At 39.1% G+C, this 14,697-nt stretch overlaps 1 protein-coding gene across 28 annotated transcripts in view; it reads right to left on the bottom strand.

Moving 5' to 3' along the window:
• Window positions 1-14,697, bottom strand: part of IQCM (IQ motif containing M) — a 465,249-nt gene that overhangs the window by 361,844 nt on the left and 88,708 nt on the right. For 2 of the 28 annotated variants that reach the window (XM_057302177.1, XM_057302178.1), the window contains one exon: window positions 2,641-2,882. The exons of 25 other annotated variants lie outside the window; for them this stretch is intronic. In XM_057302177.1, the coding sequence (XP_057158160.1) occupies window positions 2,803-2,882 (80 nt within the window). In that variant the 3' untranslated portion in view covers window positions 2,641-2,802. Of the gene's footprint in view, window positions 1-2,640; window positions 2,883-14,697 lie in introns of those variants that run through there. One more of the 28 variants, XM_057302176.1, reaches the window with a different exon arrangement.

The raw sequence follows: 14,697 nt of genomic DNA on the forward strand, positions 1-14,697 counted from the left end.
GAAGTCCTACTAAAACAAAATATTAAAACATAGAGGCTACTTGAAACATCACTGCTGCTTGATGAGCTCATTCTGAAGCATCCCACTTTCCAATCACCACTTTCTCCTTTCTTCGGGTTATTCCCTATCACCAACAACGTTGGACCCCCTACCAGGCCCTGTGATTCATTGATACTACCACCTTTTTAGCCTCCCTTGCCACCTTCACACCTTAGGCAGCTTAAATTCCAAGGTCAATCCTTATGAACACTCCTCTCACAGGCTGATTTTGTTGCCTCCCTCTTATTTTGTCATCTTATTTGAGAAAACACAAAGCCCTAGTTAAATGTCTTTCTATCCATCCTGTGGTGTTTGTACTCTGCATAATTAATGTGATGGGAGAAAACAAAACCATGACTGGTCTCATATAACACTAACACTAACCCAAGTGGACATTACTGTTATCCAGTAATCATCCTCCACTTCTCAGTCCATTCACTCTCCCGTCTGTATTTCATATTTTCTCTCTTTAAACCTCTAACACTTCCCCCTGCCCTTACTTTCAGCTGCTTTTTTTGCTTCCTATTTCATTGAGAAACTAGAAGCAATCAGAAGAGAACTTCTAAAGCCTGTGTCCTGAGAGTATCTGTTCCCATACATTCCATGTGCCCTCTCATTACTACAGGTGAAAATATTTTACATTCCCATCTAAGGCCAACCCCTGTACTTATATTACAACAGCTCTCATCCACTCTCATCTTCTTATAGATACTGTTCCAGCAATTCTTCCTTTTTCTTCCTTCACTGGTGATTTTCCCTCTCCTCCTAATTGTTTCTATCAGTATAAAAATATATTGACATTTCTCCCATCTTAAATAAGGGGAAAAAAGAAGTGCTCTCTCTTGATCTCACCTCCCCCAACAGTCACCTAATTTCTGTGTTCTTCATAACTATTTGCAATAGTTATCCATATTTATCTAATTTCTCTCCCTCAATTCTCTTTTGAATTGATCACGCTACTGAAATATTAGGTGTCAAGGTCATCGTTGACCTCCACAGTGCTAACCCCAATGTCAATTTTAAGTCTTTGTCTTCCTTGATCTGTAAGCAGAATCTAACACAGTAGATCCAACACTCTCTGCTCCTGGGAAGACAATCTTCACTCAGTATCCTGCACATCTCAGTCTCCCATTTTTTGTTTTTTCTTCCTCACTTGCTGCTCCTTCTCAGTCTCTTTGTTAGTTTCTCCTTATTTCCCTAAAATCTAACTACTCCACAGCTTACTACTCAGACTTCTCTAACTCCTTCCCATGATTATATCATAGCCTCATGGCATTAACTACCATCTATAAACTGAGGTATCTCAGGTTGATAACTGATACTGGTCCTTTCCCATGAACTCCAAATCCAGATATCCAACTCTATTCAATATCTCCATCTAGATATCTAACAAACATTTCAGACTTTATATAGTAGTACTCCCTTATCTGAGGGTGGATACATTGAAGACCCCTAGTGGATGCCTGAAACTGTGGGTAGTACCAAATCCTATATGTACCATGTTTGTTCCTATACATACATACATACCTATGATAAAATTTATTTACACATTAGGCACAGTAAAAGATTAACAACAATAATAAAATAGAATAATTATAATAATATGCCAGCATCACTACTCTTGCATTTTGGGACCATTATTAAATAAGGCAAGGGTTACTTGAATACAAGTACTGCAATATGGCAACAACCAAGCTGATAACCAAGACAGCTACTAAGTGATTAAATGGATGGGGCACATATATAGTGTGGATATGCTGGAGACAGGGAGGATTCTTATCCTGGGTGGGATTAATTGGTATGGGGCAAGATTTCATCTCCCTACTCAGAAGGATGTATAATTTAAAACTTATGAATTGTTTATTTCTGGAACTTCCCATGTAATACTTTCAGACCACAGTTAACTTCACGTAACTAAAAGTTCAGAAAGTGAAACCACAGAAAACAAAACCATGGATAAGGAGCGACTACTGTCATGGGATCCTTGGGGCATCACTTCACCAGCCAGAAACCTCTGTGGCTGGTGGCGCCTTTGCCTGAGTTTTGCTGGGGCCTGCTGTGCTAAGTCCACCTGCTTGGCCTGACAGGCTGTGCTCAGCTCACATTACTGGCCCAGATCCCATGCCTGCCAAGGGTGAGCCAGGCATGGAGTGGCAAGGGGTGCATGAACGAGCGAGCACAGGGTTCGGCCACTGTGTACAGTCAGTAATGCTGGCTGTGGAGGGGTGGCCAGCTCCCAGCACCAACTCCTGCAAGGCTGCAGCTATACCAGGCATACTGCAAGCAGCTTCCACTGCTTCCACCAGGGAACATAGTAACCCCTGGAATCTTGGAGATGCCGGGAATCACAGAGCCCCAAAGAGAGTGTCACAGTCCTGGCTTGGGGAGCTCCTAGGTCTGGGCTCCCTGAAGGACCGCAGCTCTTCTCTCCTTTCCTCTTCTCTCCTTTCCTCTTCTCTCCTTCTCATGGCCTGCAACACGGTGAGCAAGGGGCGTGTTTCAGCCCTGTTTGTGTTACAGCTCTTTCAGTCCTGCCATTTGGTGGGTCCGGAGTTCTTGTCCCATGTCCAGGAAGAATGAGGTATGTGGACAACTGGAGGGTGAGGTGAAGAGGTGCTTTATTGAGCAACAGTACAGCTCTCAGGAGACCCGAAGTGGGTAGCTTCTTTCTGCAGGCAGGTCGGCCAGACATTTGCTCACCTCTCAGCTCCGCAGATTCCTCTCCACAGGCAGGTCATCCCAACATCAATGTCTCTGCAGCCCTCAGGGGAGATGAGACCAGTAGTGGGTGGCTTTTATCTGCAGATAGGTCTTCCTGTCCTCTGTCCAAGTCTGGCTGAGTCCTGGGGAGAAAGTGCTTACTGATTGGTCTATGGGTGGGCCATGGGCGGACCCAGAAAAAGCACCATAGGTTCTCACTCTAGTCCACAGAACTGGCAGCCCAGCCCCAGGCTTCTGGCCATCCCCAGCTCGAAGGTGAGGCTTCACTGGGATCTGCCCCTTTCTGCCCAGGAGCCTGTCTGCCTCCTGCTGCCATCAACCTGCCATCTACAGCACCCACAGCACCCAAGCTGTTCATGCCAAGGGGTACCTCCAGTCCCACACCGAGCTGCCTTCAGCAACCCCCTTGGCCTCCGTCCCATGCTTGTTGGTGCCAAAGTTCAGAGGAGGCCAAGACGGCAGGAGGCTGGCATGTCAGCACAGCCCTGAGCATGTGCACACTTGGCTGGGTCGTGACAGTGCCGGGGCTTGGCCACAACTTTGCTCCAAATTTGGAGTGAGGACTGAGAGTTGGGAGAGGCCAGCCAGCAGGAACAGGCATTTCTGAGCCTGTGGGGGCAGGTGGAGCCTCCCAGGCCCCCAAGAGAGCAGGGATGTCCAGGTCCGCTGTTGCAGCTAGGCAGCTGCAGCTGCGCCAAAGAAGGCAAGATCCTCCAACGTGGAAGGGGGCGGGGCTCACACCTGTTTTCTGTTCCCTGCGGCTCCATGGAGCACGTTGCCCCAGCCAAGCCTGCCCAGCTGCAGCCAGCATCTTTGCAGCAGCCGCTCCAGATGGGCTGCTGCTGCCATTGCTATTGTATGTCTAAAGCTGAACAATAGTTCATACCCATCAAACCTGTTCTTCACAAAGACTTCCCCAGTTTGGTAAATGACAACCCCATCCACAGTACATAAAGGCAAAAGCTTGGAGTCATCTTCCTCTCACATCCAAGTAACCAATTCATCAGAAAATCCTTTAGGTTCTTTGGAAAGGAGAGAAGGGCTGGAAATTGAGTTAATAATCAATCATGCCTACGTGATGAAGCCTCCACAAAAATCCCTGAACTATGGGAGTTTGGAGAGCTTCCAGGTTGGCAAGCACACTATGTGCCAGGAGGATGGCACATCCCAACTTTACAGCAACAGCTCCTGAGCTCAGGACCCATCCAGACCTCACTCTATGTGTCTCTTCATCTGGCTGTTCATTTACATCTTTTATTATATCCTTTATCGACAAATTGGTAAACTTAGGTAAGGTGTTTCCCTGCATTCTGTGAGCTGAGAAAATTCATCAAACTGAGTTGGGAGTTGTGGAAACCCCAATTTATAGCCAGTTGTTGAGAAATTCTAGATGCTCATACTTGAGAATAGCATCTGAAGTGACGGGCAGTTTGAGGACTAAGCCCTCAACCTATGGGATCTGATGCTACCTCCAGGTACATAGTGTCAGATTTGAATTGAATTGGAAGACACCCAGCTGGTGTCCACTGGAGAACTGCTCGGTGTGTGAGAAGAAATTCCCATACGTTTTGGTGACCAGAGGACACAGAATTATTCTGTGTTGTGGTTAGCAGAGGATAGAAGAAACACACTTTGTTTTTCCCTTTATAGCTGAGAAATCCATTTCAAAATTAGTAAAATATAATTCCATTATTTTAACTTCTTTTATATAAATATACATCAATTTCAGCACACTATTATCCCACAAAGAAAACTAAAATCTTAATAAGTTCAGCCTCAAATGTTTAAAGTTAACTTTGCTTGATTTACTAATTAGCATTTAATAATAAGAATTGAGCCTGAAAAAGGTTAAAGTAATACAAATGTTAATGGGTGAGGTTGACCAACTTACACAGAGTATGGCAAAAATAATTATGGGTCCCTTGGCTACATATAAATTACTGATACAGAAAGTATTTCATGGCATAGACTTTTAATGTCCTAACGGGCCTAACACTGCTAGGAGGCAATGCATGTGCCATTCAATAAAAGATTTAATTACTTTAATAACCGGTTTATGGTTGTCCCTTTCCTAAACCCTCCAAAAGGTACGTAAACCTCATGCTATTGGCAAATCCCCGGTGCCTACAAGTAGTTAGTAACATGGTGGCCTCTGATGATAGGAATTTGTATTCATGGGGAGTATATTTATGCCCTTTCTCTTAGTTCAGACAAAGAAGACTGGCTAGACAGAGAGGTTCATGGCTTTGGTGAGAGTAAAAGGCCCTCCTGCCTACAACTGGAAGGGTAAGTTTAATCCTGGGAGAGGATCAACAAACCATGGAATCACTTATTTAAAGCCATATTCTCTAATCAACTTCCACCATAATAAAATAAACATTTGATCTTCATTTGCTCCATTCCTGTGTCTTACTTCTCAATTCAAGTGGTTCCAAACTCAGAAGGAAAAAGGTGGTGCTACCATAACTCTGATTCCTACCCTCCCCTCAAAAACCCTGAAATATGTATTTTTTTAAGCAAGAGAGAAGAAAAGTAATGTCTGCTAAACTGAAAGTTCCATGAGGGCACAGACCATGGTACACAGTATCTGGTTCAAGTAGGAGTTTAATATAGCTGCTGAATAAATACATGAATGAAGAGATGAAAGTTGAAACAATTAGCCTATTGATCACACTTCTATACTCCTTTTGACAAGGAAATTATTTTAGAAAAATGATGTCTAGAATTGAAATGTACTTTCAGAAGTATACTGTATTAGTTTTATATGCCCATTAAAACAAATTACCAGAAGCTTGTGACTTAAAACAACGATTTCCTCACAGTTCTGGAGGCCAGCAGTCCAGAATCAAGATCCTGGCAGGGCTGCTCTCCTTCATAGCCTCTAGGGACAAATCCATCCCTTGCCTCTTCCAGCTTCTGGCGACTGCCAGACTGGTGTGGTTACATCACATGAATCCTGCCTCCATGGTCTCTTTGTGTTTTCCTCTTTTGTCTGTAATCTCCCTTTGCCTCTCTTTTATAAGGACACTTGTGACAGTATTTATAGCCAACCTAGATAATCCAAGATAGTCTCCCCACCCAAAAATTCTTATATTAATCACATCAGCAAAGACCTTTTTCCCAAATAAAACATTTACAGGTTCTAGGAATTATCATCTGATATCTTTGGGTGGCCATTATTCAGCCTACTATTTACACCTGAAGTGAAATTTTTCCAAGAATGATTGGATAAGAAAGGTGTTTCCAGGCCAGGCATGGTGGCTCATGCCTGTAATCCCAGCACTTTGGGAGGCCGAGGTGGGCAGATCACCTGAGGTCAGGAGTTCGAGACCAGCCTGGCCAACATGGTGAAATCCCATCTCTACTAAAAATACAAAATTAGCTGGGTGTGGTGGCACATGCCTGTAATCCCAGCTACTCGGGAGGCTGAGGCAGGAGAATTACTTGAACCCAGGAGGTGGAGGTTGCAGTGACCCAAGACTGCATCATTGCACTCTAGCCTGGGCAACAGGAACAAAAGTCAGTCTTAAAAAAAAAAAAAAGAAAAAAGAAAGGTGTTTCCATTAGACCTCCAGTGACTACCAACAGAAAACTAAATTATCTGAAACAAATATAAGAAACTACCAAGTGATAAAGCTGGGATTTGAGCCTGGGAAGTTGAAATCCCATGCTCTGAGACACTAAACCATCTATCTGCCTTCTCAAAAGGGAGGAATTCACTGATTCACATAAACTGGAAAGTCCAGCTAAAGTTTATCTTCAGCAATGCTTGATTCAGAGATATAAACAATGTCATCAGTACTTCATCTCCCTCCACCATTCAGCTCTTTCTTCCATGTTGGCTTTATTCCAGAATTTCACACTGTGTCTTCTGTGACCTCCAAGCTCACATCATCCTTGTTGGATTAAGCCCCATCACTCAACCCATCACTGTGGCCAAGAGAATAAGACACATGCACACGTATGTTTATTGCGGCATTATTCACAATAGCAAAGTCTTGGAACCAACCCAAATGTCCAACAATGATAGACTGGATTAAGAAAATGTGGCACATATACACCATGGAATACTATGCAGCCATAAAAAATGATGAGTTCATGTCCTTTGTAGGGACATGGATGAAACTGGAAACCATCATTCTCAGTAAACTATCGCAAGAACAAAAAACCAAACACCGCATATTCTCACTCATAGGTGGGAATTGAACAATGAGATCACATGGACACAGGAAGGGGAATATCACACTCTGGGGACTGTGGTGGGGGGGGAGGGGGGAGGGATAGCATTGGGAGATATATCTAATGCTAGATGACGAGTTAGTGGGTGCAGCGCACCAGCATGGCACATGTATACATATGTAACTAACCTGCACAATGTGCACATGTACCCTAAAACTTAAAGTATAATTTAAAAAACACACACAAAAAAAGAGAATAATCTAATACCATTGGCTATGCCTGAATCACAAGCCCGAAGCTGACAGGTGACATAACAGTCCTACCCAAACTGCATGAACTCCAAGTAGAGGAGTATTTTTCCAAATCAGACTGAAATCTTGTTACCAGTTCTAAGGTTAAAGAATACCGAGAAGCCAAAACCAACACATGTTCACTGAGGAGGGTCTGCACTACAAATAGAAAACCATTTCTAGAAAGCTACTGCTCTCATTTCACTTCCTCAGAAGAGGTGGTATTATTTACACCCACATAAAGCTGACAGAATGACCCTGGGCCACTGTAAAACATTTGACTAACCTCTTAATTATCTGCCTGTGTTCTTTGTCAAGTACAAAACATGGAACAAACATGTTCTAATGTTCCAAAACATGTGCTTAATCAGAAAACCTCTGCAAGTCACCACTCTATTCTAAGATTTTTTTTATTCCTGAATTTCCCCTCTGGGCCAATAATATCAGAGTTAGCAGAAGAAAAATGGTAAAAAAGAATGTATTTCAATTGCTTCTAAATCCTTATAATGTTTTAATATCTTTTCTATTTATAACATACTATTAATTCTATGTATTCATAGTTTTATTCAATTATATTAATTCATATTTAAGATGCTATTAACTTCATTAAAAGTTAGTGAACTTTGTGGCTACTTCACTGCAGGAAACCAAGTTGCTCAGAAGCAACAAGTCTCCTGTCTTACTCTGAGTCCTCATCTTGCATCTTTCTATTTCGGAGCTTACCAGGTCAGTATAAAAAGAGAAAAAGTGTAAAGAAGAAAGGAGCATGTTCAAGACATTTGTCATTCAGATATGAATTATAATTCTATTCATGTGCTAATTTAAGAATTCTGTTTAGGTTCTTTCTGCAAGAGCATTCAAAAGGGCAAGCAAAAGAAAATTCCTGACAAGAAATGAGAAGAAATACAGCAATCTAAACCAGGAAGAAACGAAGAAAAGTAGAAGCATTTGCAAAATTCTCCATGTGATAATCTCTCAAGAGATTATCTCAAACTTATTCTCTCATTTAGAAATTTCACAATAAGGATCTGTTTTTATGCATGGAGAAATATTAGTATGTTTCAAATTCCAAGACTTCAAATCAAATTATTCTGTGACACCAAACTCAGCATAATTTTCCACCTCATTGAAAACAATCTCGTTTCCACTTTTTTTTATAAATTGTTATGGCTCCTAGTCTTAAATTCTTCCGAGTAATTTTGTAGGAATGGGTAAAAACGTTTTAGCATGTTTGCTGCATGTTTGTCTGTATAATCGGTCATCTGTTTCTGTAGATTCAGCATCTACTGATTCAACTAATGGCAGGTTGAAAATATTTTTTTAAAATACACAATAAAAAATAATACAATTTAAAAAACAATACAACCACTATTTACATGAGATTTACACTGTATTAGGTATCATAAGTAATCTCAATATGATTTAAAGAATACAAGAGTATGTGCTTAAGTTATATGCAAATACGCCATTTTCATTTTTTTCTTTTATTTATATTTTTTATTTCAATAGCTTTAGGGCTACAAGTGGTTTTTGGTTGCTTAATTGAACTGTGTAGTGGTGAAGTCTATAATTTTAGTGTACCCATCACCCAAATAGTGTACATGGTACTCCATAGGTAGTTTTTCATTCTTTAGACCTCTCCCACCCTCCTCCCTTCTGAGTCTCCAGTGTCCATTATACCACTCTATATGCCTTTGTGCAGCCTTAGCTTAGCTCACGCTTATAAGTGAGAACATGCAGTATTTTATTTTCTATTCCTGAGTTACTTCACTTAAGATAGTGTCCTTCCATTCCACCTAAGTTGCTGCAAAAGACATTATTTTGTTCTTTTATATGGCTGAGTAATATTTCATGGTATAAATATACCACATTTTCTTTATCCACTCATCAGTTGATGGGCACTTAGGTTGATTCCATATCTTCGCAATTGTGAATTGTGCTGTGATAAACACGTGCATGTAGGTGTCTTCTTTATAAAATGACTTCTTTTCCTTTGTGTAGATACCCAGTATTGAGATTGCTGGGTTGAATGGTAGATCTACTTTTAGTTCTTTGAGAAATCACTGTACTATTTTCCATAAAGATTGTACCAGTTGACGTTTCCACCAGCAGCACATAAGCATTCCCTTTTCACCACATCTGTGCCAACATCTATTGTTTTTTGACTTTTTAATAATGGCCATACTGGCTATGGTAATGTGGTACCTCATTGTGGTTTTAATTTGCATTTCCCTGATGATTAGTGATATGGAGAATTCTTCATATTTTTTTGACCATTTGTATATCTTCTTTTGCGAAATGTTTGTTCATGTGGTTTACCAACTTTTAAATGGGATTATTTGGTCTTTTCCTTGCTGATTTGTTTGAGTTTCTTGTAGATTCTGGATATTAGCCCTTTGTCAGATGCATGGTTTGCAAACATTTTCTCTCATTCTGTAGTTTATCTGTTTACTCTGTTGAATATTTCCTTTTCAGGGCAGCAGTTTTTTAGTTTAATTGGGTCCCATTAATTTATCTTTGTTTTTGTTGAGTTTTCTTTTGAGAACTTACTCATAAATTATTTGCCTAGGCCAATGTCCAGAAAAATTTTTCCTAGGTTTCCTTCTAGAATTTCATGGTTTGGGTCTCATATTTAAGTCTTTAATCTATCTTAATTTTTGCATATGGCAAGTGATAGAGATCCAGTTTCATTCTTCTACAGGTGGGTATCCAATTTTCCTAGCACCATTTATTGAACAGGGTGTCCTTTCTCCAGTGTATGCTTTCATCTGCTTTGTCAAATGAAAGTTGGTTATAAAGTATTTGGCTTTGTTTCTGGGTCCTCTATTCTGTTCTATTGACCTGTGTGTCTACTTTTACATCAGTACCATGCTGTTTTTGTTACTATAGCTTTGTGGTATTATTTCAAATAGGGTAATGTGATATCTCCAGAATTTTTCTTTTTGCTTAGGATTGCTTTGGCTATTTGAGCTCTTATTTGGTTCCATATGAATTTTAGGACTGTTTTCTCTAATTCTGTGGGAAAAAAAAGACATTAGTAATTTTATCAGAGTTGCATTGAATCTGTGGATTATTTTGAGTAGTATGGTCATTTCCATGACATTGTTTCTTTCAATCCATGAGCATGAGATGTTTTTCTATTTATTTCTGTCATTTATGACTTCTTTCATCAGTGTTTTATAGTTCTTGTAGAGATCTTTCACCTCCTTGGTTAACTATATTGCTAGGTATCTTTTCTTGTAGTTATTGTAAAAGGGACTGAGTTCTTTATTTGATTCTCAGGTTGGTCATTGTTGGTGTATAGCAGTGCTACTGATTTGTGTATATTGTTTTAGTAAACTGAGACTAAACAGAATTCATTGCTCAAATCTAGGAGTCTTTTGGAGGAGTCTTTAGGGTTTTCTACATATAAGATCATATCATCAGCAAACAGAGATAGTTTTACTTCCTCTTTTCTAATTTGGATGCGTCTTATTTCTTTCTCTTGCCTGATTGCTCTGCTCAGGACCTCCAGTATTATGTTGAATAGAAGTAGTGTAAGCAGGTACTCCTCTCTTGTTCTAGTACTTAGGAGAAATGTTTTCAACCTTTCATTGTTCAGCATGTTATTGGCTGTGGGTCTATCATATATGGCTTTTATTATTTTGAGGTATATTCTTTATATTCTTAGTTTGTTGAGGGTTTTTATTGTAAAGGGATGCTGCATTTTTTCAAATGCTTTTTCAGCATCTATTGAGATAATCATATGGTTTTTGTTTTTAAGTCTGTTTAGGTGGTGAATCACACTTATTGACTTGCACATATTGAACCATCCCTGCACCCCTGGGATGAAACCCTCTTCATCATGGTGAATTATCTTTCTGATGCGCTGTTGGATTCAGTTTGCTAGTGTTTTGTTGAGGATTTTTGCATCTATGTTCATCAGACATATCAGTCTGTAGTTTTGTTGTTGTTGTCATTTCCTTTCCTGGCTTTGGTACCAGGGTGATACTGGCTTCATAGAATGAGTTAGGGTGGATTTCCTCCTTTTTGATATTTTGGAATAGTTTCAGTAGGATTGATACCAATTCTACTTTGGATGTCTGGTAGAATTTGTCTATGAATCTGGGCCTGGGCTTTTTTTTTTCCTTCCTGGGAGATTTTTTTTTTAAATTACTGATTAAATTTCATTGCTTGTTACTGGTCTGTTCAGGATTTCTATTTCTTCCTGATTCAAGTTAGGAGAATTGTATATTTCCAAGCATTTATCTATTTCCTATGGATTTTCTAGTTTGTGTGCATAGAGGTGTTCATAGTAGTCTCAAATGCTTGTATTTCTGTACTACAGCATTTTAAATAAGGGACTTGAGCATCTGCCAATTTTGGAATCTGCAGAGTTCATAGAACCAATTCCCCACAGATACCAAGGAATGATCATATACCTGAAATCATTAAAATATAAATTAGGTTTCATAAACATTGTTGATCAAAAAACTATTTGGTAAGTTGTCACCACTGTAGGCAAAGGAATAATCACAGCACAAAGTCATTTTTTTCTGATAGATTTCTCCAGTGCCTTCTAGCTATGTAGTCATTTTAAAGCATTATTACAATTTATTATGCTCTCATTTTATATATAAAGGAAAAGATTTGTGATTCGGAGACCAAGGAACACATAAACACTCTCTCTTTCTCTCTCTCTCTGACACACATACACGTACACTCATACAAATATGTAGAGACTCTCCCACACCCATAAACACATATATACAGTCACAAACACACACATACACACTCAAACACACTCTCACAACTCACACACTCATACATATTTTTACCTTCTTCCAGACTGGGTAAGGAACAACTCCATATCAACCCTAAATATATGTGCATGACATGGATGTAATGAAATCTTGTTGAGCTTAATTAGAGCCTGTTTTCAAATTTAAATAACTCAAAATAGATGTAAATATTTTTAATTCCTAAGAGAATGCAAATTATATATTATATGGTACTACATGAACAAGACAATACTGTATTATATGCTAACTAACATTAATATTTTATATATATTACAAAAACACTGATTTTACATGAAATTTCTAATTTCTAACAATCATTTTAGTAATCTAATAATTTAAAATCTAATAATTTTTAATAATTAAGATTCATAAATTATCAGCAGAATGACAATACAAACTGGTTAAGCAGTACTGTAGAATATCTATACACAGAAAGAGAAGATAATTTCATATTTTTCCTGACTGCTGTATCAAAACTATGGGCATGTATTTACAGGCAAGCACAAAGAAGATATTTACAAAGGATATTTGATACTATAATTGTTACAGGGTATTCTTTAAGTTGATATCCTTGGATCAAATTCAAGGAATCTTTGGCCTATTCTCACATAAGATATTCAGTTTATGGAAGATAATGCAACTGAATTTGTCTGGGCTGTCTGAGCAGAAACTACATACTCTAAACATGCAGTACACACTTTTCTTTCTAATCTCACAGACTTTAATCAAGTTCTGGAATTAATGCCACTGATATCTTAGATCATGCTTCCATTCACCCTGAAGTGAATATTGGGAATATGCTTTAAAAATAGATCCAAAGTACAGAGCTAATACATGCCTTTTGAGATAAGAACTTTGAAAAATGAATGCAATTTTAATTCAAATATAAACTCAAAGATCAGCATTTCAGAGCTGTCTAGTGAGGCACATGCAAAGGTTCCTAGTAGCATGTCTCTGACCTCAGCAGAGTCTATAATGAGATTTTCAGGAGGATTTCTGTCCTCCTTGTGCTCCTGATAAAATCTTCACTTCCCTCTTACATTGTCCATCCCCAACACTTTGGCCTCATGATTACAAAGTGCTAAAGAGAAAAATCCCCCAAAAGAGACTAACATTAGAAAGGATTACTCACATATTCTAAGTGACCCTCAGAACTAGTCTTCTCACTCTTCTTACTGCTGACCTCAATCTCCATAGACCTGCCATCTTTCATCCTTCCTTGAACCAGCTCCCAAACTCTTCATTTGCCCTAAGAAACCCAAGAGCTTCTATCAGCTAAATTAATATTCTTGCTATCTTCTGTACATGTTCCCCCTATCTTCTTGTTCTACTAATCCTATTTTCCTAAGGAGACAGCTTTTTCAGCAGCTCTCTCAACGAATAGCTATTCCTTTATTCTACCCTTCACATACCCTAGGGCTTTAGGCAAAGACAGTTTCTTCCCTGATGCTCAGTGACACTTCCCAACCATTTCTCTTCCCTCTAAAAAAAGAAAGAAAGAAAGAGAGAAAGAAAGAAAGAAAGAATTTCATTTTTTCATAGCAAACTATATTTTCACTTTCACATTTTTCCAAATTTGATTATTTCACCCTTCTCCTTGCTCCTCAAAACCCCAATACTTTCGGTCCCATCCTACCCTCAAGTGAATAACTCACTTCTAACTTCATTGAAAAAAAAATTGAAGTAATCTCACCACCTGCTCTATCAATCCACCTGCATCTGCACTCATGCCCCTGCCTTTCTCTTGGGACAACAGATAAGCTGTACTTGCTCCTTTCTAATGCATTACTCCTTAATTGAAATATGACTAACATATTTCCCACTCCCCTGATTTGGCTCCTGTTCATTTTCTGCTTCCTTTGCTGGATACTCCTTTTCTTGCCCTCTAAGTGTTAGAAATTCTCAGGGCTCAGTTCTTGGATTTTTTTTCTACCTACATTTATTTCCTCAATGATCTTATCTAAGTCTATGACTGTAAATAATATCTATACCTGTGTTGTCCAATATGATAGCCAATTACCATATGTAGCTATGAGCACTTGAAATGTGGCTAGTCCAATTTAAGAGTCACTATAAGTAAAATATACACTGGATTTTGAAGATTTAATATGAAAAATATATAATATCTCAATAATTTTACATATATATATATGTAAAAATTACTGAGATACTATATATCTTTTTTTTTCTCTGTCTCCCAGCTAGAGTGCAGTGGTGCAACCTCGGCTCACTGCAGCCTCTGCCTCCCGGGTAGCTGGGATTACAGGTGCCTGCCATCAAGCCTGGCTAATTTTTGTATTTTTCAGTAGAGATGGCATTTCACCTGTTAGCCAGGCTGATCTCCTGCCCTCAACTGATCTATCCGCCTCGGCCTCCCAAAGTGCTGGGATTACAGGTGTGAGTCACAACGCCTGGCCCCAAATATATTATAGAAATTAATTTTACCTGTTTCTTTTTACTGTTTAACATGGCCACTAGAAAATTTTTTATTATATGTGGCTCATGTGGCATGTCTACTGGACAATATTATCTGTAAATTAATGACTCCAACCTTTCCCATGAGTCTGCACTTACTTATAATGGACTACCTATTTGACATTTTGATTTGCATGTCTAATCGCCTCCTCAAACTTAAAATATCCATATCCCAATTCTTGGTTTCTGCCCATTTAAAACGCATCTCTCTA

The sequence above is a fragment of the Pan paniscus genome, chromosome 3, assembly GCF_029289425.2.
Source record: "Pan paniscus chromosome 3, NHGRI_mPanPan1-v2.0_pri, whole genome shotgun sequence".
Classification (NCBI taxonomy): Eukaryota; Metazoa; Chordata; class Mammalia; order Primates; family Hominidae; genus Pan; species Pan paniscus.